At 44.5% G+C, this 27,402-nt stretch overlaps 1 protein-coding gene across 4 annotated transcripts in view; it reads left to right on the forward strand.

The window, feature by feature from the left end:
- LOC122542133 (voltage-gated potassium channel KCNC1-like) overlaps positions 1-27,402 on the forward strand; it is a 78,045-nt gene that overhangs the window by 30,911 nt on the left and 19,732 nt on the right. For all 4 annotated transcript variants that reach the window (XM_087978242.1, XM_087978244.1, XM_087978245.1 and 1 more), the window contains 2 exons: positions 14,970-15,903; positions 21,897-22,091. In XM_087978242.1, the coding sequence (XP_087834368.1) occupies positions 14,970-15,903; positions 21,897-22,091 (1,129 nt within the window). The remainder of the gene's footprint in view (positions 1-14,969; positions 15,904-21,896; positions 22,092-27,402) is intronic.

Below are 27,402 nucleotides of genomic sequence, written 5' to 3' on the forward strand. Positions count from 1 at the left end.
TTAAAAATGTGCCCGCTAGTTTTGAAATCCCCCACCCTCGAGAAAAGAGGGTGGGGGATTTCCATTACCATTAACTCTATCTATACCTCTCATTATTTTATAAACTTCTATCAGATCACCTCTCAGCCTCCTACGTTCCAGTGAAAAAACATCCCAGCCTCTCCAGTCTTTCTTTCTAACTCAAACTTTCCATACCTGGCAACATCCTCCTATCAGGACCTTGGACATTCCATAGCACTTTATAGACATTGCAATGCTTTGCAAAATGTGCCTTTTGAGGAAGATAACATCCACTGGGAAATAGGTGTTCCAGTGTACATTGTGGAGAATACCATCTGGTGTTGTAAGCAGAGCTTTCACACAGCAAGTGTGGTCACACAATCAGTAATATGTCAAGGACTAGATAATCCAACTATTGTGATGTTGGTTGAGGGACAGATAATGATACTGGTTAGAGCTCTTCGGTGAAATGCTGGAAATTCTTTTACATCCACCAGAGAGAGCAGGTAGGGCATTCTGTTTAATACCTCATCTGAAACATGGCATCGCTGACAATGCAGCACTCCCTGCATCTTACAGGAGCACACGCCCGGAGTGGGACTAGAAACTACCCAACCTCAGAGTTGGAAGGGCACTAAACTAACACCGGGTGAAATCTTTGCTCTTGCGTACTGCCTTGGATTCTATTTCAAAGCTCAGAGAGCCTTAGAGTAATTTGACTACATGTGAGACACTACACGTCATACCATGGAAAGGAAGTGAAATAGTAATGGCTCTGACACATAAAAAATATGAGCAGGAGTAGGTCATTCGGCCCTTCATACCTGCTTCACCATTCAATATGATCATGGCTGATCATCCAACTTGGTCCCCAGTTCCCGCTTTCTCCCCTTATCTAATGATCCCTTTAGCCCTAAGAAAACATCTAATTTCTTCTTGAAAACATTCAATGTTTTGGCCTCATCTTCTGTGACAGAGAAGTCCAACCAGCCTCTGAATGAAGAAATTTCTCCTCATCTCAGTCCTAAATGGCTTACCCTGTATCCTTAGAGTGTGGCCCCTGGTTCTTCACTACACCACCATTGGGGGCATCCTTCATGTCTTGTCCTGTTAGGGTTTTATAGGTCTCCATGAAATCCCTTCTTATTCTTCTAAACTCCAGTGAATTTAGTCTGAAACGATCCAGCCGCGCTTCATAAGTCAGTCCTGCCATCCCTGGAATCAATCTGGTAAACCTTCATTGCAATCGCTCCATAGCTTCCTAATCTTGACCGTAACCCTAACCTTAACCCTGACCCTTACCCTATCCCTAACCCTGACCCTAACCCTGACCCTGATGCTTAACCTACCTCAACACTGATCCTGACCTGACCCTAATCCTGACCCTGACCCTGATCCTGATCCTAAACCTAACCATGACCCTAATCTTGACCATGACCCTGGCCCTAATCCTGACTCTGACCCTAACCCTGACCCTAACTCTAATCTTAACCCTAAACCATCTTTCCTCAGATAAGGAACTGCACATGGGACTAGTAATTCGGCACAATGCGTTCCAAACCTTGTCGGTTGTTAGAAATTTAAATGCAAATGATGTACCATATTAGCATACCGTCTACAAGACGCACTGCAGCAACTCACCAAAGCTCCTTCAACAGGACCTTCCAAACCTACAACCTCTACTAACTGGAAGGACAAGGGCTTCAGTCAAATGGGAACAGCATCACCTGCAAGTTCCTCTCCGAGCCACTCATCACCCTCATTGGGAAATATTTCGCTGTTCCTTCAGTGTCCTAAGAATAGGAGCATGGGTAGGTCATTCAGCCCCTCAATCCTGTTCCACCATTTGATACAAATCTTGGCTGATCTCATCTCACTCTCAGCTCTACACTCCTGCCCGCTCTCCATAACGTTTTAACCCATTCCCTGTCTGTCTCATCCTTAAATTTACTCAATGTCCAGGCATCCACCACACTCTGGATTAGTGAATTGCACAGACTCATAATCCTTTCAATGATGTAATTCCTCCTCACCTCTGTTTTAAATCTGCCACCCCTCATCCTAAGTCTGTAACCCTTGCCTAGTTGCTGTGTCAGAATCCTGCACTTCCCTCCGTAACAACATTGGAGGTGTACCCAGACCAAATGGACTGCAGCAACTGAAGAAGGCAGCTTGCTACTACCCTCTCAGGGGACAACGAAGGATGTGCCGAGACAATATCCAGCCAGCAACACTCAGATTCCGTGTGAATGATAATAAATCTGATTTAAACTATCAGCTTTATTAGTTATAATCATAAAAATACCCGATGGTTCTTCAATTCTATCTGGCTCACTAATGATCTTTAGGGAAGGTACTCTACTGTTCTTACTTGATCTGGCCCACACGTGACTCCAGACCCACAGTGACCCAACTGACTCTTAACTGCCCTCTGAAATGACCTTTGCAAGCTGCTCACTTAGAGTCATTGAGGTGTACAGCATGGAAACAGACCCTTCAGTCCAACTTGTTCACATTGATGAGATATCCTAAATGAATCTAGTCCCATTTGCCAGCATTTGGCCCATATCCATCTAAACCTTTCCTATTCATATACCCATCCAGATGCCTTTTAAATGTTGTAATTGTACCAGCCTCCACCACTTCCTCTGGCAGCTCATTCCATACACGTACCACCCTCTGTGTGAAAAAGTTGCCTGTTAGGTTCCTTTCAAATATTTCCCCTTCCACCTTAAACCCCGAGTTTTGGACTCCTCTACTCTGGGAAAAAGACCTTGTCTATTTATGCTATCCATGTCCCTCATGATTTTATAAACCTCTATGAGGTCACCCCTCAGCCTCCGAAGCCCCAGGGAGAATAGCCCCATCCTATTTTGCCTCTCCCTGTAGCTCAAACCTTCCAACCCTGGCAACATCCTTGTGAATATTTTCTGAACCCTTTCAAGTTTCACAACATCCATCCGACAGCAGGAATTCAAGGGGATATTTAGAGTTGGCCAACAAACGTTGACCTTTCAAGTGATGTCAATTTCCCATGAGTAAGTAAAAAAGGCATAGGTTGCCGCTGGTCCCTGTTTCCCTCATCACTGAGATAAAGCTACAACTGAGTTGTACAGAACTCAGGGAAATATTTGGCTTTGGGCAGCACATTCAGGGAAGGCATCACTATTTTCTGGAACTGTGTTTGGGGTCTGTTCCCTGTAGGCAGCTGTTTCTCCACATCGGTGCCCGACCCACACTTCATTGTTGACTTCTGCTGAGTCAGCATTCCAGCTGTTGATAGAAATACCCTCTCCGAGTATCACGTATACATGGCAGCCTTAGGAGTATGGGCAAGGTAAAAACAATAACTGCAGATGCTGGAAACCAGATTCTGGATCAGTGGTGCTGGAAGAGCACAGCAATTCAGGCAGCATCCAACGAGCAGCGAAATCGACGTTTCGGGCATCAGGAAGGGCTTTTGCCCGAAACGTCGATTTCGCTGCTCGTTGGATGCTGCCTGAATTGCTGTGTTCTTCCAGCACCACTGATCCAGAATTAGGAGTATGGGCAGACTGGTATAACGCACGGATCATGACAGATCAAGATCTCACCCCATCCCCTGGAGTCCTCCAAGAGATCTGCAATTTCCTAATGTCAGGCCTTTGAAGCCTCCTTGATTTCAATCATTCCATCATCGGAGACCATGCCTTGTACTGCTCATTGCCAACCGCCGAAATCCTCTGTTTAATCTTCTCTGCCTATTTATCTCTTTCCTTCCTTTAAGATCATCCTCAAAATCTGCCTCTTCGAGCAAGATTTTGGTCCTCTGCTCAATCATATCATGTAGCTGGGTGTCCGGAATTTCTTTACAATGCTCCTGTGAAGTTTGATGAGAAACATTCTTGCACTAAAGACACTATAACTTGCAGCCTCCTCTTGTCCAGGTCTGATGGCAGAGACTGGCAATAGGAGCCCTGGATTTTCCTTTTGAAAGTGCACTGATCTTCCTTGCCTCTATGTATGAACTCCATGTTAACTACAATAGCTGGGGCTCATTAGATAAATCCCTTGTCCTATAGGTTAGTAGGTTATGGGTTAAAACAGCACTCCAAAGGTCAGAGTAATGAATACAGCTGATGCACACAGGTGCCAACACTGAGAGGAGCTAGCTGTCAGATGAAGCATTAAATGGAAGGGACATCTTCTCCCTTAAGTGAATGTACAAGATCCCATGGCCACAGCTTCAAAGAAGAATTGAGCTCTCGCTGATGTACTGGCCAGTGTTTGTCCATTAAGCGACATTATTAAGAAACAGATGATCTGACTGTTTTTGTTTGTGGGATCTTGCTGTGCACAAATTGGTTACAATGCTACAATCCAGCAAAGTTCTTCATTGGCTGTGAAGCACTTTGGTGAGGACATGGAAGGTGCCAACAAAAGGAAAGACTTTGAAGACTTTTAAAACAGCATTAGGCCCAATTAAAGAGAGGTGTGGAATTAACCTCACAAATGTCCTTCCCTTTTTGAGGCTTGAGGATTGAGGCTAGTGATGTTACATGTTCCCCCAGCTGATAGCCAGGGGAGAGTGGTGCCAACAATCTTCCTTCTAATTCCTTTAAACAAAACATTAATTAGGTTCAACATCCCCCTAACCTTCCAATCTATACTGGATCTATTCCGTTAACACAGAAACAAACACTAAGGGGTCTTAACAAGAAGAGGCACTTAGCACACCTTCAAGGTGTAGTTTATCGCATGATAGTGCAATAAGTACAACTTGCACCAGCTATTTTGATATAATTACTAAGACCATAAGGAGTAAGGGGGTGACAAATCTGACCCCATCGGGATCTCAATTTAGACTCTTCATTTTCCCGCTCAAGATTATAAGACATCATCAGACTGGGTGGAGCCTAATGCAGTCTCCAACATTAATCCTTTCAGAAACATTACCACAATATATGAGTGCGACTTTAGAGTGAATGGGAGCTGTGAAAGTGGGGGCCTGTTCGAGAAGGAGTGCAGCAGTTATCGCTGAGAGTTTGACAGTGCTTCTGATCTTGCCATTTGGGGTCCTGACCCTATGTTGGAAAGGCCTTTCATAATGGCAGGTACCTTACAGTCCATCTACCTGGAGCTCTGTGTCTTCTTGTGCCTCAATAAGGTATTGCAACTACATCATAAAAGTTTATACGAGAGGGTGCGGATTTTTACTCTTCAGTCAATTAGATCCCAAGTACAAAGTTAAAAATCACACAACACCAGGTTATAGTCCAACAGGTTTATTTGGAAGCACTAACTTTCGGAGCGCTGCTCCTTCATCAGGACAACCACCTGATGAAGGAGCGTCGCTCCGAAAGCTAGTGCTTCCAAATAAACCTGTTGGACTATAACCTGGTTTTGTGTGATTTTTAACTTTGTACATCCCAGTCCAACACTGGCATCTCCAAATCAGATCCCAAGTACATTTCCAAATGTTTGGAAATTTGTGTCAGGTACCTGTACAATTCCTGGACACTTCAGACTCTCCTAGGTGACACACTAAATTATAAGCTGAAGTTCTTCCTGGTAGAAGATGGTCACCTCATTGATGTGTTTGTAATGTAAAAAGGATACTGGGAAGCTTTGTCCCCTGAGGGGCAAATCAAGCACAAGAAGGACATTAGCTTTAAATTAGAGTCAGGCCTTTCATGGAAACACAGACAATGCAGGAGTAGGCCATTCAGCCCCTTGAGCCTGTGCTGCCATTCAATAGAATCATGACTGATCATCAAGCTGAATACCCTAATCCCACCCTCCCCCCATACCCCACGATCCTATTAGCCGTGAGAGCTATGTATACGTCCTTCTTGAAAACACATATTGGTTTGGCCTCAACAGCTTTCTGTGGTAGTGAATTTCATGGGCTCACCACGCTCTGGGTGAAGATATTTCACCTCTTCTCAATCCTGAAAGGTTTACCCCTTACCCTTAAACTATGACCTCGGACCTAGACTTTCCCATCAAGCACAACCTGTCAGGTCCTGTTAGAATTTTACAGGTCAATATGAGATCCCCCCTCATTCTTTTAAACTCCAGTGAACACAATCCTAACCGACTCAATCTCTCCTCATAAATGAGCTGCCAGGGGAGGTGGTGAAGGCTGGTACAATTACGACATTAGGCATCTGGATGGGTATATGAATAGGAAGGGTTTAGAGGCATATGGGCCAAGTGCTGGCAAATGGGACAAGATTAATTTTGGATATCTGGTCAGCATGGACGTGTTAGACCGAAGGATCTGTTTCTGTGCTGTCTGTGACTAAATGTCAGTCCTGCCAGTCCAGGAATCAATTTGGTAGACCTTGCCTGCACTCCCTCTACAGCAATCTATAGATAAGGAGACCAAAACTGTACACAATATTCCAGGTGTGGCCTCACCAATGTTCTGTGTAATTACAGCAAGATATCCTTGTTCCTGTACTCAAATCCACCTGCTATGAAGGTCAACATGTAGTTTGCCTTCTCTATTGCCTGCTGCACCCACACGCCTTATCATCAGAGCCATTTGAATGATAATCTGCCCTCCTATTTTTGCCACCAAAGTGAATATCATCACATTTCAGGTGGGAAAGCCATGAATACTTCTTAACCACTGAGGTTCGTGGAAGTCTGGATGTGTCTGTCCCGAACAAACCTTTGATTCTGCCCCAAGGGACGTTATTAAGACTTCCTGCTTTGCTTTAGCTGTGATGCCGTCACTAGACTGTTTCATTTTGAAAGAATACCTTACACTCTGTGTATTCCAACAACATATATATGGCTTGGTAAACAGGCCTGAGCTGTTGAACGTATTAACAAACAAAATAGGAGCAAAAGTAGACCATTCGGCCCCTCAAGCCCTCTCTGCCATTCAATGAGATCATGTATGATCTGTTTCAAATTCCCCATTCCCACCTACATCCAATAACACTTGACTCTCATACCTAACAAAAATCTATCCATCGGTGTCTTAAAGATTGGATTTATGGACATTTAAAGAGGCAAAAATTGATTAAGGAGAGTCAGCATGGCTTTGTGTGAGGAAAATCGTGTCTCACAAACTTGATTGAGTTTTTGAGAAAGTTACCAAAAAGGTTGATGATGGAAGAGCAGTAGATATTGTTTATTTGGATTTTAGTAAAGCCTTTGGCAAGGTTCCACCTGATAGATCAATGAGTTAAGGATAAGTCACATGGGATTCGGGGTGAGCTTGTCAATTGGAAACATAATTGGCTTAATGGCAGGAGACAGAGAGTTGTGGTGGACGGTTGCTTTTCGGATTCGAGGCCTGTGACCAGCAGTGTTCCACAAGGATTGGTTCTGAGTCCTCTTTTGTTTGTCATAAACACAAATGATGTGGATGAGATTATAGAAGGCACAGCCAATAAGTTGGTGGACGACAGCAAAATTGGTGGCATAGTAAATGGTGAAGAAAGTTTTCGCAAAATTTGAGGAGTGCAGATGCTGGAGATCAGAGTTGAGATATGGTCCTGGAAAGACACAGCCTCCAAAGATCAGGAGAGACAACATTTCAGGCATAGGTCCCATAGGCTTCTGGATGAAGGGCTTATGCCCGAAACGTCGATTCTTCTGCTTCTCGGATGCTGCCTGACCTGCTGTGTTTTTCCAGCACTGCACTCTCGACAGTGGAGAAGGTCTTCTAAGATTACAGAGAGATTTTGATCAAAAGGGTCAATGGCCTGAAACATAGCAGGTGGACTTCAATCCAAATAAATGAGAGGTTTTGCATTTTGGTACAATAAACAAAGTTAGAGCTTATACAATTAATGTGAGGGCCTTGGGTAGTGTTGTAGAACAGAGGGACCTAGGGGTGCAGGTACATATTTCTTTGAAGTTTGCATCACATAGGCAGGGTAGTTAAAAAGGCATTTGCATGCTTGCCTTCTTTGCTCAGTCCCTTGAGTTTAACAGTTGGGAAGTCACATTGAGGTTATACAGAACATTGGTGAGGCCTGTTCTGGAGTACAGCCCTGACCTAAGCATTGTGGGTCAACCCACAGCAGGTGGACTGCAGCAGTTCAAGAAGGCAGTTCACCACCACCTTCCCAAGGGCAACTGGGGATGGGCAATAAGTGTTGGCCAGCCACGATGCCTACATTCCATGGGTGAATTAAAAGAAAAATATTATGTAGGAGAAACACAGAGAGAGAGAAGAAACTGTTGGAGAGTGAGGTGGAAATAAGAAAAGGTGCAAAACACACTTTGAAATAAAGTAAGGCCCCAGATGGTGTACAGATATCTAATGGTGTATGATTTGTGTGATAGCTCAGATGAAGAAAAGTTGGATATTTTTCTCGAATGGTTACAACACGTTGGTTTATTGAGGTTCTTTCACACTTATTATCTTCCACTTTGTCTTCAAATGGCAAGTAATTACAGACAATTTGCAAATATCTGTCCTACTCTCGAAACACAAGCAAGAGAACATGAGAAACAAAAGCACAGATTACTCCGAGAAGTGATTAGACTGTGAAGAGATTTCTCTGGCACAGAGTTGTTAGGGAACAGACTGTGTCTAATGGGGAGGAATCCAAGCTACTTCTGAGTTGGCGAGAATTCACGGATTTGAAATAATCAACATTTTGGTTCCATTTATGGGACTTCTGTTTGAATTTATTTGAGGCTTTTACACTAAATTGACTGAAGAGAGGATGATACGAGATCTGGAGCCAATTTGTAGTTTGTTTTCTGCAGGGATGTTGTTTTTGAGTGTCTGTATGAGATTGGCTGACACTCTCTAGGTTGTGAATGTTGTATAAATATCCTTAGCTATTTTTCAAAAAATGTTACAAACATTTTAATTGGATCCCGTCATCTAAGTTAGTTAAAGGAAATTCAAAATAGTGTAGGTGGCAATTCAACTCATTTGTGTCCAATATAACAAAGCAATTAAGAAAATTATATGCACGTATTTTCTACAGAAATAAGTCGTCACCATAGGCCCACTCTCACATTAGAGAGGGATGGCAGGTTTAACCTGAGGGTCACCACATCTCAGCTGAGGGGTGACCTTCAAGGCTATTGCAGTAATGAAGGAATTGAACTTGTGCTCTGTTTCATAAACTAGCTGACGTGATCAATTCTGTACAACAGAACACAAGGGCTCGTGTGGTGCAGTAGTATTATCCCTATCCCTAGTTTTGATAATTCTGAGTTCAAGTCCCCAACTGCTCCAGATGTGTGTCATAATGTCATAGAGTATAAAGCCAAAAGATATAGCAGCAGAATTAGCCCATTTGGCCCATTGAGTCTACCCTGCTATTTGATAACGCCTGATATGTTTCTCAATCCCGTTCTCCTGTCTTCTCCCTGTAACCCTTGGCCGCCTGACTAATCAAAAAGCTATCTATCTCGGTCTTAAATACACTCAATGATTTGGCCTCCACAGCCCTCTGCAGCAATGAGTTCCGCAGAGTCTCCACTCTCTGGCTCTAGGAATCCCTCCCCATCTCAGTTCTAAAGGGTTATCCCTTCACTCGGAGGCTGTGCCCTTGGGTCCTAGTCTCTCCTCCTAATGGAAACATCTCTATGTCAACTCTCAGTATTCTATACGTTTCAATGAGATTCCCCCTCATCCTTCCAAACGCTATTAAGTACAGACCTCAATCACTTCTTATACAAGAATCTCTTCGTCCCTAGGACTATTCTTGAAAAGCTCCTCTGGACCCTCTCTGATGCCAGCACATCTTTCCTTAGATATGGAGCCCAAAACTGCTCACAATATCTTCAGTACATTGGATTGGCAAGATTTTTAAACAATGGGAGTGAACAGGAAGAGTTTTGGACCTTGGCAATATGGAAGATGTATGTACCCGTTGGGTATATGAAATATGATACTTCATCATATGAAATGATGGGATGGTGTACTGTGAACAGGTTTAGTCCTTTTATTTAAGGAACGTTCTTCTGATATTAGAAGCAGTACCGGGAAGGTTCACTTGGTTGATCTGAGTATTGAGGGATTTTCTTATGAGCAGAAGTTGCACAGATTAGGTTTGTAGTCACTGGAATTTAGAAAAATGAGATGTTACCTCATGAAACAGAAAAGACTCTTTGGGAGTTTGACAAGGTAGATGCAGAGATTTCTTACGGTCCTGGGAAGAGCAGTTGCCATACTAGGCCGTTATGCACCCAGGCAGTATGTTTTCAACGGTGCATCTGTCGAAGTTGGTGAGGGTCCTTATGGACATGTTGAATTTTCTGAGCCTCCTGAGGAAGAAAAGCCATTGTTGTGCCTTCTTGATTGTCATATCTACAGGATAGATTTCCTACACTAGTTACTGAATAATGATGAACATTAATAACTTCAATTGGACTGAGTGCTAGCAGGTTTTGTGACAAGAATTGTCATCTCCAAAATGAAAAAAAAACTAGCAAAACTCTTTTCTGAATAGATGTGTGAATAGGTAGAGATGAGAGGAATATGGACAGTGTAGAGGCAAAGGTTTTTAGTTTAGAAAGGCATCATGTGTCGGCGCAGACTTGGTGGACTGAAAGGTCAGTTCCTGTGCTGTACTATTCTGTATTTTTTGTTCTTTATAAAGCAACTCTCACTAGGCTCATGCTCTCAATATGTCAACTGGTCAATGGCGGATGTGATACCCATAATCCCCTTTGCCTGCGGAAATCACTCTATCTAACATGTGGTTGTACCTGATGGTTCAGCTGGATGTATTCTGGGTTTGATGTCCACGTCAGAGTAAAATGCAAATGGAAAAATCACTGTGATTTTCTTGTGGCTAATCAATGCTTTAATTCTAATTTCTGTACTGCTTGAGAATGATTTGGGAGAGTTAGCAAACTGTAATGAGCCATAAATTGGGAGGAAAGAGGCTAACAAAGAACAAACACTAAAGGAAAAGCAACTAAAGCAACACACGTTGGGGAGGTGGTGATGTAGTGGGAAGGTTACTAGTCCAGTAAATCCAGAGATGTCAGCTTAATGTTCTGAGAGTGTGGGTGTGTATCCCATGTGGAGTTTGAATTCAACTAAAAACAAAATTAGAAGTTAGTCTATTGCAGTAAAAACTCAACTGGTTCACTAATATGCTTCAGGAGGGAAATCTGCCGCCATAACCCAATCTTGACTCCAAGCCACCTTCTGAAATGGCCTAGTGAGCCACTCAGTTCAAGGGCAATTAAAAATGGGCAATTACAGGTTGCCAAACCTCCCAAATACAGGCCTTGCTAGCGACAGACACACCCCATACAAGAAGAAAAATTCGGGTACATCAGGCATTTATGGTGCAGTCCAGTGACAGTTGACAAAATGGCTTCCACCAAAGTTAATGGCTCCAGAGAAACCAGGAAAGAATTTGGACAAAAGAAACAGCAGGTATGAAGCAAAAGGATTGTAGTTGGAGCTGCCTACAGTAGGGGAGACCCTGAGACCTGAGATGTGTATAGTGATTGCTCTGAGATTTTTCTTCCAATTAGCCTGTGGGGAAAGCCATGATGCCACGGAGAGGATCGAGAGGTTGAGTGATTACTACTACAGTTTAGAACATGCCTGCTTATTACTTGCGGCAATTGCAGTTTCCAGGACAGCGATGAGCTGCAGATTTACCAGCACAGTCTTAATTGACATGCATTTTTTTGTTGTTATAAATCTTTTGGTCTAATCTTCTGTCTCAGAACATGGGAGGCTTATTTAAGCAGGCATTCCTTATGTAGTTTTGTTATGTTCTTATATACTCATTTAACTGGGGATACTCAATATAAGAGCATAACAGATTTGAACTGTGGGCCAGTCAGCCCTTCAAGTCCATTCTGTCATTCAGTATGACTGTGGCTGACAGGTAGCCTCAACTCCACCGTCCAGTCCGCTCCTCATTATCATAGAGTCTTGGAGATATACAGCACAGAAGCAGACCCTTCAGTCCATCTCATCCATGCTGACCAGATATCCTAAATAAACCTAGTCCCATTTAGAGTCATAGAGATATACAGCATGGAAACAGACCCTTCGGTCCAACTCGTCCATGCTGACCAGATATCCCAACCCAATCTAGTCCCATTTGCCAGCATTTGACCCATATCCATCTCAACCTCCCTATTGATATACCCATACAGTTGCCTTTTAAATGTCATTGTAACAGCCTCCACCACTTCCTCTGGCAGCTCATTCCATACATGTACCACCCTCTGCATGAAAAGGTTGCCCCTTAGTTCTCTTTTATATCTTTCCCCTCTCACCCTAAACCTATGCCCTCAAGTTCTGGACTCCTCCACCCCAGGGAAAAGACTTTGTCTATTTATCCTATCCATGCCCCTGATGACTTTATAAACCTCTATAAGGTCACCCCTCAGTCTCCGACTCTCCAGGGAAAACAGTCCCAGCCTGTTCAGCCTTTCCCTACAGCTCAAAGCCTCCAACCCTGGCAACATCCTTGTAAATCTTTTCTGAACCCTTTCAAGTTTCACAACATCCTTCCGATAGGAAGTGGCTGAACCAATGTCCTGTACAGCCACAACATGACCTCCCAACTCCTGTACTCAATATTCTTGACTAATAAAGGGAAGCATACCAAACGCCTTCTTCACTATCCTATCTACCTGCGACTCCACCTTCAAGGGAACATATCCCTCTAAACCCTCCCTATTCATACACCCATCCAGATGCCTTGAGAGATCAAACTCTATTGCAACCTGAAAGACGGGTTATACACTACTCTTTGTGGTAGAGAACTTCAAATATTTACAACCTTTTGAGTGAAGAAGTTTCTCCTCCTGTTTTCCTAACACTATGCCCTAGAGTCCCTAGCTGTGGGGAAAGACCCTCTCAATGTCCATTCTGGCTGATTCCCCCCTCCTGAACCATGTATTTCTCAATGATATCACCCCTCGTTCGTCTAAACCCCAGAGTATAGAGCCCACAAAACGGTTGTAAATCCAAAGCTGAGATGGGGTATCCTGTTACTCAATTATTATTTAAATGGCGAGAGACCACAAAATCCTGAGGTACAGAAGGATCTGGGTGACCTTGGACATGAATCACAAAACATAGGCCTGCAGATAGGGCAAGTGGTTGGGAAGGGACTGAGAAACTTGGCCTCTATACAAGGCGGCTGGAGATTATGTTCACCACCGACTGGACCGAAGGGTCTGTTTCCTTGCTGTACGACTCTTATGAAACAAAAACAAATATTGCTGAAATAACTCACCAGGTCTTGCAGCGACTGTGAAGAGATAAACATTTCAGATCCACTGACCCTTTCCAGACATTCTGAAGACTAAGGAGAAGTTTAATTGAGGCATTCCAAATTATTGAAGAGTGTGGTGCTGGAAAAGCACAGCCAATCAAGCAACAACTGAGGAGCAGGAGAGTCAACCTTTCGAGCATAAGCCCTTCATTACATTCCCAATGAAGAGCTTATGCTCTAAACACAGACTCTCCTGCTTTTTGGATACTGCCTGACCTGCTGTGCTTTTCCAGCACCACACTCTCCATCACTGATCTCCAGCATCTGCAGTCCTCACTTTCTCCACGTGTTCCAAATTATGTTGATTTGATTTCTTGTCATCACATTTACCTGAGGACAGTGAGAAGTTGTGTTTTGCGAACAGTGCAGGCAGATCATAATGTACAAGGACATACAAATCATAGGGGATTTAGACAGAGCAAGGCATACAAGGTTAGACTGCACAGGAGGTGCACAAAAGCAAGATCAGCATTAAATTAGTGCACAACCTCAGAGTGAAAGGATGACCCTTTCGAACTGAGATGAGGAGGAACCTCTTCATCCAGACAGTGGTGAATCTGTGGAACTCATCATTGCAAAAGGCTGTGGAGTCCAGGTGATTGAGTGTATTTAGGACAGAAATTGATAGGTTCTTGATTAATAAGGGATTCAAGGGTTCAAGGAGAAGGAAGGATTTGATTTGATTTATTGTTATCACATGTACCTAAGTGCAGTGAAAAGCTTTGTTTTGTGAGCAGTACAGGCAGACCATAGCAAACAAGGACATGCAGACCATAGGGTGCTTAGACAGAATGAGGTACACAGGTTACACTGCACAGAAAATGCACAAAGCAAGATCAACAGTAGATTTGGAATTAGAGAGGTCCATTCAGCAGTCTGATAACAGCAGAGAAGAAGCTATTCTTGAACTGTTGGTACATGTGTTCAAGCTTCTGTGTGTTATGCCTGATGGAAGAGGTTGGGAGAGAGTATTACCAGAGTGGGGGAGGTGTTTGATGATGCTGGTTTTAATGCAGTAAATATGGTGCAACTATTTCCATTGCTGGAGGTTATAAAGCACAGATTTAACATAATTGGTGGAGGAGGGAAAGTTTTCTCAATAAATTGAGTCACGATGACATAGAATAACTTACCTGGAAGTTCACAGGGTGTTGAGTCAATTGCTTTTGAAAGGGAATTGAATGCGCAGTTATAAAGGAGAGATTTGCAGTGCTGTGGGGAGAGGATAAGGGGGGGCAAATTTAAAACAGAGTTGAGGAGAAATCACTTCTCCCAAAGGGTGGTGAATCTATGGAAATCGCTACCCCTAGTGCGATGGATGTAGGGACAGTGAGTAAATTTAAGGAGGAGTTAGACAGATTTTTAATTGGTAATATGTTGAAGGGTTAGGGAGAAGGCAGGAAAATGGAGGTGAGGTGCATATCAGCTATGATCGAATGGCAGAGTAGATTTAATGGGCCGAATGGCCTAATTCTGCTCCAATACCTTATGAACTTATGAATGAGTTGGATGGCACTTTCAAAGGGTTGATATAAACATGAACTGAACAGTGGTAATAAGATTTGGGTTAGGCATCTGAATCTCATATAACCTAAGTATCACCCATCAATCTAGAATTCAGCCTGTCGCGGGAATCCATCACTTTTACCCACAAGTCCAAGTATTCCCATGGTGATATGTGGGTGTTCTTAGTTTTGTCTTTTATTTACCACCCCTGTGTTTGTTTTCTGTTTTCTTTCGCAGTACGTGGCGTTTGCATCACTGTTCTTCATTTTGATATCCATCACTACGTTTTGCCTTGAGACCCATGAAGCGTTCAACCACAAGGTAAACAGAACCGAGATGGTCACCACGGGGAATGTCACCAGTGTGGTGGAGGATGTGGAGATTGAGACCGAGGCCTTCCTCACCTATGTGGAGGGCATGTGCGTCATCTGGTTCACCTTTGAGTTCCTGATGCGCATCATGTTCTGCCCGGACAAGAAGGAGTTCATCAAGAACACCCTCAATATCATTGACTTTGTGGCCATCCTTCCTTTCTACCTGGAGGTTGGCCTGAGTGGACTCTCGTCCAAGGCTGCCAAGGACGTCCTGGGCTTCCTGCGTGTCGTGCGCTTTGTTCGAATTCTCCGCATCTTCAAGCTCACCCGCCACTTCATCGGCCTGAGGGTCCTGGGCCACACGCTGAGGGCGAGCACCAATGAGTTCCTCCTGCTCATCATCTTCCTTGCGCTCGGGGTCCTGATCTTCGCCACCATGATCTACTACGCAGAGAGGATAGGGGCTGATCCTGAAGACATAACGGGTAGCAAACATACCAGATTCAAGAACATCCCCATTGGCTTCTGGTGGGCCGTGGTCACCATGACAACGCTGGGCTACGGGGATATGTATCCGGAGACCTGGTCTGGGATGTTGGTGGGAGCTCTTTGTGCGTTGGCTGGTGTGCTAACCATTGCTATGCCTGTCCCTGTTATTGTCAATAACTTTGGCATGTACTATTCCTTGGCCATGGCCAAGCAGAAGTTACCAAAGAAGAAAAATAAACACATCCCCCGAGCTCCTCAGCCGGGGTCTCCCAACTACTGCAAGCCTGACATCAAGTCCCCCCAGAGGAGTGCCCAGGGTGATTCCTGCCCTCTAGCTCAGGAGGAGATCATTGAAATAAACAGGGCAGGTAGGCATCTCTCTGTGGCTAAGGACCTTGGCTCAAAAATAGACAGTCAGATTTCAGGAGGTGAAGACCTATTGCTATTATCACTGGACTGTTAATTCAGAGACCCAACTAATGGGACGCTGGTGGTCTCGTTGTTAGGAATCGGTGCTCTCATTGCCACAGCCTGGATTCAATTCCTGGTCAGGAAAAACTAAATTGTGGCTCAGTGGTTAGCACTGCTGCCTTCCAGCGCCAGGGACCCGGGTTAGATTCCATCCTTGGGCGAATGTCTGTCTGGAGTTTGCACTTTCTCCCCGGGTCTGCGTGGGTTTTCACCGGCTGCCCCAGTTTCTTCCCACAATCCGAAGGTTAAGTGGATTTGGCCATGCTAAACTGCCCATAGTGTCCAAAGTTGTGCCGGCTGGGAAATGTGGGGTTGCAGGGATGGGAATCTGTTTGGTGGGTCAGTGTGGACACGATAGACCGAATAGCCTGCTTCTACACTGTAGGGAATTTCTCACCATCCTGGCTTGAAAAAATATTGTCGTTCTTTCAGTGTTGCTGGGTCAAAATCCTGGAATTCCCTTCCCTTCCCTTCGGGCATTGTGAGTTTTTCTAATCTCCAATGGACTGCAGTGGTTCAGGAAGGCAGCTCAAGTCTACCTTCTCAAGGGGCAATCCTAACGTGCCAGGGACCCAGGTTCGATTCCTGCTGCAGCAAATGGTAGAACTTGAATTCAATAAAATATCTGGAATTAATAGTCTAATGACGACCATGAATGTGTTATCGATTGGTAGAAAAATCCATCTGGTTTACTAATGTCCTTCAGGGAAGGAAACTGTGATCCTTACCTGGTCTGGCCTACATGTGACTCCAGATCCATAGCAATGTGGTTGACTCTCGTGGGTGATTGTGAATGGGTCAGAAACTCTAGCCTAGTCAACAACACCAATATTCCAAGGACAAAAAAAGATGGACCATAAGACATAGGAGTGGAAGTAAGGCCATTCGGCCCATCAAGTCCACTCTGCCATTTAATTATGGCTGATGGACATTTCAACTCCACTTACCAGCACTTTCCCCGTATCCCTTAATTCCTTGCGAGATCAAGAATTTATCAATCTCTGCCTTGAAGACATTTAACATCCCGGCCTCCACTGCGCTCCATGGCAATGAATTCCACAGGCCCACCAGTGTCTGTCTGAAGAAATGTCTCCTCATTTCCATTCTAAATTGACCCCCTCTAATTCTAAGGCTGTGCCCGTGGGTCCTAGTCTCCCTGCCTAACAGAAACAACTTCCCAGCACCCACCCTTTCTAAGCAATGCATTATCTTGTAAGTTTTTATTAGAACTCCCCTCAACCTTCTAAACTCTAATGAATACAGGATCCTCAGCCGTTCATCTTGTTTTAGGTCTACCATTCCAGGGATCATCCATGTGAATCTCCGCTGGACACACTCCAGTGCCAGTATGTCCTTCCTGAGGTGAAGGGCCAAAAGTCGCACGAAGTATTCTAAATGGGGCCTAACTAGAGCTTTATAAAGTTTCAGAAGCACTTCGCTGCTTTTATATTCCAACCCTCTTGAGATAAATGACAACATTACATTTGCTTTCTTAACCACGGACTCAACCTGCTCGTCAACCTTTAGAGAATCCTGGACTAGCACTCCCAGATCCCTTTGTACTTTGCCTTTATGAATTGGCCTTGGAGACAGTGTGGTGCTGCTTTCTCAGAATGATGTCTGCACTCACTCACAAGAATACACACACCGGGTATACTGTTAAGGGAATGATTTGATCAAAATTTTCAAGATAATAAGGGAAGAAAGGTGGAGTAGATAGAGAGAAACTACACCCCTGGTTCGGGAGTCTCGGATAAGGGGGCGAATTAAAGACTTTGCAAGAATGGAATTGGAGAATTAGCCCACTCACAAGAGTTCAGAGCAATTTGGAACTCCTTCTTCTGTTGATGCCAGATCAGTTTTAAACCTGATTGTACATAGAATTATAGAATCCCTGCAGTGTGGAAGCAAGCCATTTGACCCAGAGGGTCCTCAACGACCTTCCCAAGAGCATCCTGCCAAGACCTAACCCCTATCCTATCCCAGTAATACAGCATTTCCCATGGCTAACCCCACCTAGCCTGTATATCTCTGGACACTATGGGCAATTTAACATGGCCAATCCACCTAACCTGTACACCTTTGGACTGACATTGATCATCCTTTTATTAAAGGTTATAGATGACAAGCAAATGAATGAGAAAGAATCTCTTCAGCCAGAGGGTGGTGAAACCGTGGAACTCATTGCTGCAGAGGGCTGTGGAGGCCAAATCATTGAGTGTATTTAAGACCGAGATAGATAGGTTCTTGATTCTTAAGGGGGTCAAGGGTTATGGCAGGAAAAGGGCTTGAGAAATATATGAGCCATGATCAAATGGTGGAGCAGAGTCGATGGACTGAATGGCCTAATTCTGCTTCTATATCGTGAGGTCTTCTGTCATCCATGATCACACTGAACAGTGGAACAGACTCAATGGGCTACTCTGCTCTTTCTAAGTTGCTCGATTGAACTGGGTCAGTGCATTACAGAGGGATCTGTACAAAGTGGATAGATTGTTACAAAGGATAAGTATGTCATAGTCATAGAGTCATAGAGATGTACAGCATGGAAACAGACCCTTCGGTCCAACCCGTCCATGCCGACCAGATATCCCAACCCAATCTAGTCCCACCTGCCAGCACCCGACCCATATCCCTCCAAACCCTTCCTATTCATATACCCATCCAAACGCCTCTTAAATGTTGCAATTGTACCAACCTCCACTACTTCCTCTGGCAGCTCATTCCATGTACTGGATAGTGAAGGGAAAGAGTACAAACTGACAGAGTGCTACACAGCAGGGAGGTGTAAGTACTGAACAGTGTGTTACACAGGCGGTTGTATGGACTGGGCGCTACACAGTGAAACTGAAAGGATTAAACAGACAGTGAGAAAGATAATTCATGGCAGCACAGAGATTGGTAATCCCAAAGGCCTGGACTGATGATCCCTCGACTTGAGTTCAAATCCTACCAAGATAGCTGCAGAAAATGAATCCGATTCATTGAATGAATGTGGAATTAGGATAATAGTGCAGCACTCATCTGATCGATAGGAACTAGGAGCAGGAATAGGCCATTCAGCTAGGCCTTCATGCCTGCTCCACCATTCATTGTGATCATGACTAACTCTCTACATCACTGCGATATTCCTGTCTTCTCTCAATACTCTTCGATGTCTTTAACATCTAAAAATGTATCAATCTCTGTCTTGAACATACTCAGTGACCCGGCCTGTGTGGAAGAGAACTCCCCCGGTTGCCCACCCTCCGAGTGAAGGAATGCTTCCTCATCTCAGTCCTAAATGGCCTACTCCGTATGCTGAGGTTGAGTCCCCTCGTTTTAGACCATCCCACCCAGGGCGGAAGCATCCTCCCTGAATCTAGCCTGACCAGCTCTATTAGAACTTTGTATGTTTCAGTCAGAACTCTCCTTTCATCCTTCTAAACTCTAGTGAATACAAACTAAGCCAAACCAATCTCTCCTTGTACTATAATCCTGCCATTCCCAATATCATCCTAATGAACCTCCACTACACTCCCTCTAAGGAGAGTATACTGTGTCTTAGGTAGAGAGACCATAAATGCATGCAGTACTCTGGTTGTGGTATCATCAAAGCCCTGTATAACTGCAGTCAGATGTCCCTATTTTTGAAATCAAATCCTCTCACAATGAAGGTCAGTATGCCTTCCTAATTGCTTTCTGCAGCTGCCTGCCTATCTTCTTTGACTGGTGTACAGGGACCCAGATCACTTTGTACATCCAACACTTCCCAACATATCACAGTTTAAGCAGTAATCTATCTTTCTGTTTTCCACCTCGAAGTGTTTAGCTTCATATTTGTAGTGATTCACTAATGTTCTTTAGGGAAGGGACTAAACCACGGTGGCTCAGTGGTTAGCACTGCTGCCTCACAGGAACCCGGGTTCGATTCCACCCTCGGGTGTCTGTCTATGTGGAGCTTGCACATTTTCCCCCATGTCTGTGGGGTATCCCCGGGTGCTGTGGTTTCCTCCCACAGTCTAAAGATATGCAGGTTAGGGTGGATTGACCAAGCTAAATGGCCCATAATGTCCAGAGGTATGCAGGTTATGTGGGCTAGCCACGGGAAATGCAGGATTAGAGGAATAGGGTGGGACCGGGTAGAATGCTGTTCAGAGGGGTGGTATGGATGGGATGGGCCGAATGGCCTGCTTCCATACTGTAAGGATTCTATGAAATCTGCCATCATTATCTGATCTGGCCCACACGTGACTCCAGACCTACTGCAATATAGTTGACTCTTAACTGCCCTTGCAAGCTGCTAAGACCAAGGGCATTTATGGATGGGTAATAAATACTGGCCTTGCCAGTGATGCCCTACATCCCATGAATGAGAAAAAGTCTTGTTCTTTTCTAGTTCTGATCAAAGGTCATCAAATTGAAACGCTAACTCTGTCTCTCCCACAGATGTTGCATGAGTGTTTGCAGCATTTCTTTTACTAGACTATTGTACATTGGAGGGATATGAACTGAAAAATTCGGTTGCACAGGGAAGTATATAGACGAGGAAATGTGTTTCAGTGTCCAATATAATCCCTTTCTGTAAGTAAGTGTTATACACAATGGTATGCATGGGCTGGACAAAGTGTTATCCAGTGGGGCATAAACAAAGTTGCTTAAAAATATATGATTGCTCACTCTAAAATAATGTATCCTGTTGCTTTTATAAGTAACTGTCTTGGTCCCTGATTTTAGATTCTCCAAAAACTGGAAACATTCTTTCCGCAACCAACTAGTCCAGCTCATTCCTAATATTAAAGATGATGCGGAGGTGCCAATGTTGTACTGAGGTGGACAGAATCAGAAGTCACATGACACCAGGTTATAGTACAAAAGGTTTATTTAAAATCAAGCTTTTGGAGTCTTGTTCCACTTCACCAGATGAAGGAGCAACGCTGCAAATTCTTGTGATTTTAATTAAACCTGTTGGACTTTAACCTGGTGTTGTGTGACTTCTGACCCTAATATTAAAGGGGCTCTATCTGGCCAGCTCTCAATAGATTTATTAGTTATAATTTTTTTAAAAACTTGTTCAAAGGTATTTACAGTAAGAACAAGGACATTCAGCCCACTGTGCTGTGCTGGCTCTTTGGAAGAGCAATTGTTGCTTCGATCTGCACCTGAGCTTTGGGCCTGTAACCCAGGAGCTCTCCTTGCTCAAGTACCGAACCACTTACACTTTCAAAATGTCTTATGGAATTGGTATCCACCATCTTTCCAGAAAGAGAATTCCAAAGGTTTTGGGACATGGGTCTAAATCCCACCATGGCAGTCAATGAAGTATTCATTTCATAAGATGTGAGATTGAAAGCTAGACCATTGACAGTCACAGAAACGTATCTGGCTCACTAACATGCTGTGGGGAAAGAAATCTGCCAACCTTATCTGGCCTGGCTTACAGGTAGTTCTTCTATAACCTGATGGTTGAGTTCTTGTGAAACCCTGAGTAATAGAAAAATCACAAGTTAGAAACAAGTGCTGGTGATGTAATCGCATTACAGCCAACACACATTTTAAAAGTTTGTACTTTAGAAACAGTGTCCCCAATTAATCAATCGCGTTACAGTGAATTAACGTTAATGAAATGCACGTTATAGCAGAATGACCTGTACGTGTGACTTGAATGTGATTGAATCTCAATGCCCTCTGAAATGACCTAGTCAGTTCAAGGGCAACTAGGGCTGGGTGACAAATTCTGGCCTCACCAGCAACGTCCACATCGCATGGGTTGGAAAGTTGCTCTGTAGATAGGGATCTCTGCTCATCTATGGTCAACTTAATACCATGCTGTTGAGGGAATTCTTAGTACAGCCAGTGACTAACGCTTGTGTGTGTGTGTGTGTGCTTTTTTATTTTGTTGGCATGGAAGATCCAAAGCAAAATGGGGACGCTGCCAATGCTGCTTTGGCCAATGAGGACTGTCCGACCATTGATCAGGCCCTATCACCGGAGGAGAACCAGCCCGTGACGCCTGGAGGGAGGGAGAAGTACGCCCGGGACAGAGCCTGCTTCCTGCTGACCACCGGGGACTTCGAACACTCTCCTGATGGAAGTATCCGCAAAGGTACCACATGACGCCCCCCCCAAGCCCAAATGGAAAAGGGATACAGCAAGGTCCATAATCTGAATACAGATCGGTGGGTGGGATGTGGGTGGGGGATCCTTTGGGTTAACCTCCGTGTGGTCCTTGAGATGATCCAGAGTGGGGGAGGTGGGTGGGGGTGGAATTGAGTGGTGAGGGGTAGGATTGGGGTTGGGGGGAGGCTTGATTGACTCCGATCTGTCTCTCAGCGAAGAAGTGTTCTGAAGGGCTAGCGGTTATGTTCACTGGATGAGTAGCCCAAGAACTGCAGAATTTCACCTCTCTCACTTTGAAAAGGATCTCGGTGGGAAAATTCTGAGAATTGGAATCTGAGCCTGGTTAAGGTCAAACTGTTGTTCAAAACCCACGTTCTCCCATCCCGCCCAGAGCGGGAAAACCGCTGACCTTCCCGGCCCATACATGACTCCAGTCCACAAGGAAAAGAAAGGTCAAGGACCAGCCTGCAGTAGCAGCAGTGTGTACCACCCACAAGATGCACAGCAGCAACTCACCAAGGCTCCTCAGACAGCACCTTCCAAACCCATGACCACTTCCATTTGGAAGAACAAGGGCAACAAATCCATGGGAACACCACCCCCTGAAGTTCCCCTCCGAGCCACTCACCATCCTGACTTGGAAATACATCATTCCTTCAGTGTCACTGGGTCAAGGTCCTGAAACCCCCTCCCTCAGGGCACTGTGGGTTTCTCTGCACCACATGAACTGCAGTGGTTTGCCAAGCAGCTCACCAAGCCTTCGGAATGGGCAATAAATGCTGAACCAGCCAGCAACACTCACATCCCAGAAAGAATCAAATATCCCTCATCTAAACAAACTGGTTACCATGATCCTAGTTCAGTTGGTGGAGGGTTGTAGGAAACATCAACCTCTTCTGTCCCTTTAGTCAGTTTCCTCCTGAAGGTACTGATATTTGCTGAGTTTACAGTCACACAGGAATCCTCAACACCGCATCCACGCTACATTTGGATTTAGGAAGTGAATTCCTGCAAGCTGTCTGACCATGGATACAGGCTGGTTAAACTCAGTGTGGTCTGTTCAAATAGACAATGAACACAGCAAGCCTTCCACCTCACCATCCACCCCCCTTCCACACACATGCACATACGCACACACTTTCTCTCTCATACTCATCCCCTGTTCTCACACTGCCACACATGCACTCTCTTACACACACTCTCACACTCACCTCCTCTGTCTCTCACACACAGTCTCACATACAGTCTATCACACACTTTTACACACACTCACTGTCTCACACATTCTCTCTATCTCTTCATAACATTCTCACACACACACTCATACACACTCCAATATACTCTTTCTCTCTCACACCCAATCCCTCTCACTCATTTTCTGAGTCTTCCAAACACACACACACACACAGACACACACACACAAATAAACACAAGTTCTCATATGGACATGCACAGACACGCACACACATGCTGACACACATATGCACAGACTTGCAAACATTCCCATGTAAACATATACAGAAAAACCGCGATTATCCAAATAAGATGGGCGGAGAGTATTTTGTTCGGATAACTGATTGTTTGGATAACGGATAAAGTTTTGACAGGACCTTGAGAACTTGTTAAAATAATCCAAAATTTGGATAATTGATGTTTGGATAACCGAGGTTGTTCTGTAGTCACATAAACACGTGAATACATATATACATTCTCACATATGTGTACAACCACTCAGTTGCAAATTGCACACGCACACGTGCACACACACAAACACACCAACTTCCATTTTCAAGGATGCACATATTCTGACACAGCTGGTGGTCAGTGGTCAGATAGCTGACCCCACACCCATTGGGGGATTTTTGAGGCATTGCTGCCAGTCTGGCTGAGCAGCTGGTTTGTGACGACATCTTCAGCCCTTGGTGGAGGCCCAGGGGTTTTGCTGGATACCTGGGATCATCCATCCCACAGTGAGTGTCAGGATGCTCCTTAAACCAATGCCAGTGCTGCAGGGTCAAGGAGACACAGGTTACCTCATAATCCATTCAGGGCCCCTGGTAGATCTCTACCCCTTCTCTTACTGGAGACTCCTAACAAAAATCCAGCCCCTTTTTTGAGGGTTAAGTAGTTGCTGGTCACTCTACCAGCAATCAAAATAAAACGTCAGTGCCGATTGCTCATCATTGGGAGGTTCTGGAATGATCTTGTAAAAATTTTGAATCACTTGGAGAGGTTGAGACTTCAGTATAGGCCTGTAATTTCAAAGTGGGCTCCATTTTGACTATTTAGATGGTTCTAACTGGGCATTGCAGGATCCCACATTACTACTAGGCCTTGAATGCTGTGTCTCCTAGGCCTGGGCTTCCTGCTCCTGTCAAATCTCCTGACTCCTAAAGCATTGACCATCTTTAGATGTCATGAGACTCCTTCCCTTGGCAGACGCTGTGGAAACCCCAGGCAAGGCAAGAATACCCTCTGGGCTTAATCTGAATTGCTTCTTCCTGTTTTCCATCACAAACATGGCCAAACTAGGCCAGAGCCGATGGGTGAGTTTCCAACACCCCCTTCTTCTACTTCTTTTCTCCTAAGGTAACCGTTGCCATGGGAAACAGGGGTAATGATTTATTTGGGATCATGCCCAGTTTTATCACTGAGATTCCAATGAGTGGGCACCATGAATATGGTCAAAATGATTGAGAAGAGTTAAACTGGCTTTATGAGGAAGAGTTACTCCCAGTTACTCTGGGTGCTATTCACTGGGATCACACCCGCTGAAATTGCTGAATTTTCCCAAAGGTCGTTTTGACAAACTGTTGACTGCAATTTTCCAATATGCAGATGCGTCCAGTCACTCCTATTCCCTGGGCTTGTAAGCTCACTCAACTGTAATTTTTAAAAGTCAAAGGTCCTGGTGACGTCAAAAAGTTTTATGAAGATCCACCTTCCTCATCCCATCACTTTGAGCCAGACCTTTCTCGAACAGCCAGGCGGAAGTGGGTATTGCAGATGCTGGAGATAAGAGTCAAGATTAGAGTGGTGCTGGAAAAGCACAGCAGGTCAGGCAGCATCCAGGAAGCAGGAAAATTGACATTTCGGGCAAAAGCCCTTCATCAGGAAACATCGATTTTCCTGCTCCTCAGATCTGCCTGACCTGCTGTGCTTTTCCAGCACCATTCTAATCTTGACTTTCTCTACCTGCCATCAACCAGGTGTGAAACCTCAGATCCAGAACCCATCAGACTCTTAGTTGTATGCTGAAGCCATCAAGAAAGGCTTCTCTGCTAATAAATCTGAACCTAATCCCCAGTCCTTGTCCCTCTGCTAATAAATATGAACCTAGGCACCAGTCCTTGTCCTTCTGCTAATAAATCTGAACCTAGGCACCAGTCCTTGTCCCTCTGCTAATAGATCTGAACCTAAGCCCCAGTCCCTGTCCCTCTTCTAATAAATCTGAACCTAAGCCCCAGTCCTTGTCCCTCTGCTAATAAATCTGAACCCAGCCCTCAGTCCTTGTCCCTCTTCTAATAAATCTGAACCTAGGCCCCAGTCCCTGTCCCTCTGCTAATAAATCTGAACCTAAGCCCCAGTCCTTGTCCCTCTGCTAATAAATCTGAACCCAGCCCTCAGTCCTTGTCCCTCTTCTAATAAATCTGAACCCAGCCCTCAGTCCTTGTCCCTCTGCTAATAAATCTGAACCCAGACCTCAGTCCTTGTTCCTCTACTAGAAAAATCTGAACCCAGGCTCCAGTCATAGAATCATTGGAAATCTTGGCTGCCAGCCACTAAAGCACTCACTATCCAAGATCTTTGATCTCTGAAACCAATGCTATGATTGGAAGTGACACAGCTGAAATTAAAATATAGTTTCTTAAAATAAGATGGACATATTTGAATGAACCGATCTAACCCTCAGAAACTCGCTGGGGACTTTGCTCAAGGGATAATTAATGGTTTCAAAACTTTAGAGAGAAGGGGTGAAAATATTATACCAATCTGTGAATTGAAAGCGATGGGAATATGTACAACTTTCACTCTGGGGTCATCACAGAGGACCTTTACGGAGGTTAAATGGCCAAAGATGGTCAGCAAAGGTAGAGGCTATCAGCACGTGAGCTGGAATGAAGGCTTTCTTCACTACCCCATCCTTCATATAACCATTTACAGTGTTTTGTTTTCTGTGTGGTCTATCTGTCCCATTTCTTGGATCTGGGGAGTAGGAGGAAATGAGGAATAAGGAGTGTCCGTCTGATTAATGGCCAAAGCAAAGGAGGTCTATGAACCAGAGTGAAGGTTAGATGGCAGGAGCTGATGGTTACAGTGGAGTGGGAGATTGTGAAGCAGGGTAGGATCCACAGGCCCCATCAAATTGTTGGCATCACACCCCAAGGAGACATTCCTGAGCATCTTTATCCATGCAGCCACCTAATGGATACAATGCCAGTCAAATTAACCCTTCCCCTGGGAGATCTGAATATCTGCCCATCAAGAGGTTGGAGATTCAGACTTGACCGGCATTTAAACGTAACTTTCCCAATGAGAAGAACCACTCCTTCCCCCCCAAAAAATAGTCGAGGGAAAGGGATGGGGTAAGCCTAATGGAGAGAAAGTGAAACTGTTTCATCATCATCTTGGATGCAAGTCGGTTAACCCAACAAGACCCTTGGGGGAATAATCCCTTTATCATGCGACCTTTGAATCATACCTTTGCGAGATAGAATTGGGAACAGTCAGAGGCTACTTATCTTGTTTAGTAGATTTCATGCACAGGACAAGGAACAGACAGCGATGGATTCCCTTACTGAAATAAGACTTGGATTTATGCTGTCATTGACACTCATACATGGAATTATTATGTTGCTTCCTGCCTGTGTTTTTATGTAGGTGCTTCCCTGTGCCTGTCTGCACTCACTGAGCCAGGTGACTAGACTTAGAGCTAGTTTAGCGAGTTAGCTCATCCATTCATTTAGTAGTTAACCATGCAGTCCTCATTCAGACCAGGATATCACTGCATTGTGCCCAGGTTTCCTGATCTCACCCAGAGTTACAATCTGGGGCACAGCGATCTCAATTCCCAGAGATGAAGAGCAGCTGTGATTCCCACTTCCCGATCAGTAGCCAGTGTCCCGATGACAGGGTGTCTGGATGAGGACAGGGTCAGGTTCATCTGTGAAGACACACAGCGGTCTCATTCTGCATTCTAATGAGAATGGTACAGGCTACCAGTGAGGAGTGGCTCAGGCAATTGAGCTAGAGAAACGTTATAATCTGAGGCCAATTTTCTTGCCTTTTGTCTTGGG

Source organism: Chiloscyllium plagiosum, unplaced genomic scaffold, assembly GCF_037043375.1.
Source record: "Chiloscyllium plagiosum isolate Xiang-an unplaced genomic scaffold, Cpla_swu_hap1 HiC_scaffold_33, whole genome shotgun sequence".
Lineage (NCBI taxonomy): Eukaryota > Metazoa > Chordata > Chondrichthyes > Orectolobiformes > Hemiscylliidae > Chiloscyllium > Chiloscyllium plagiosum.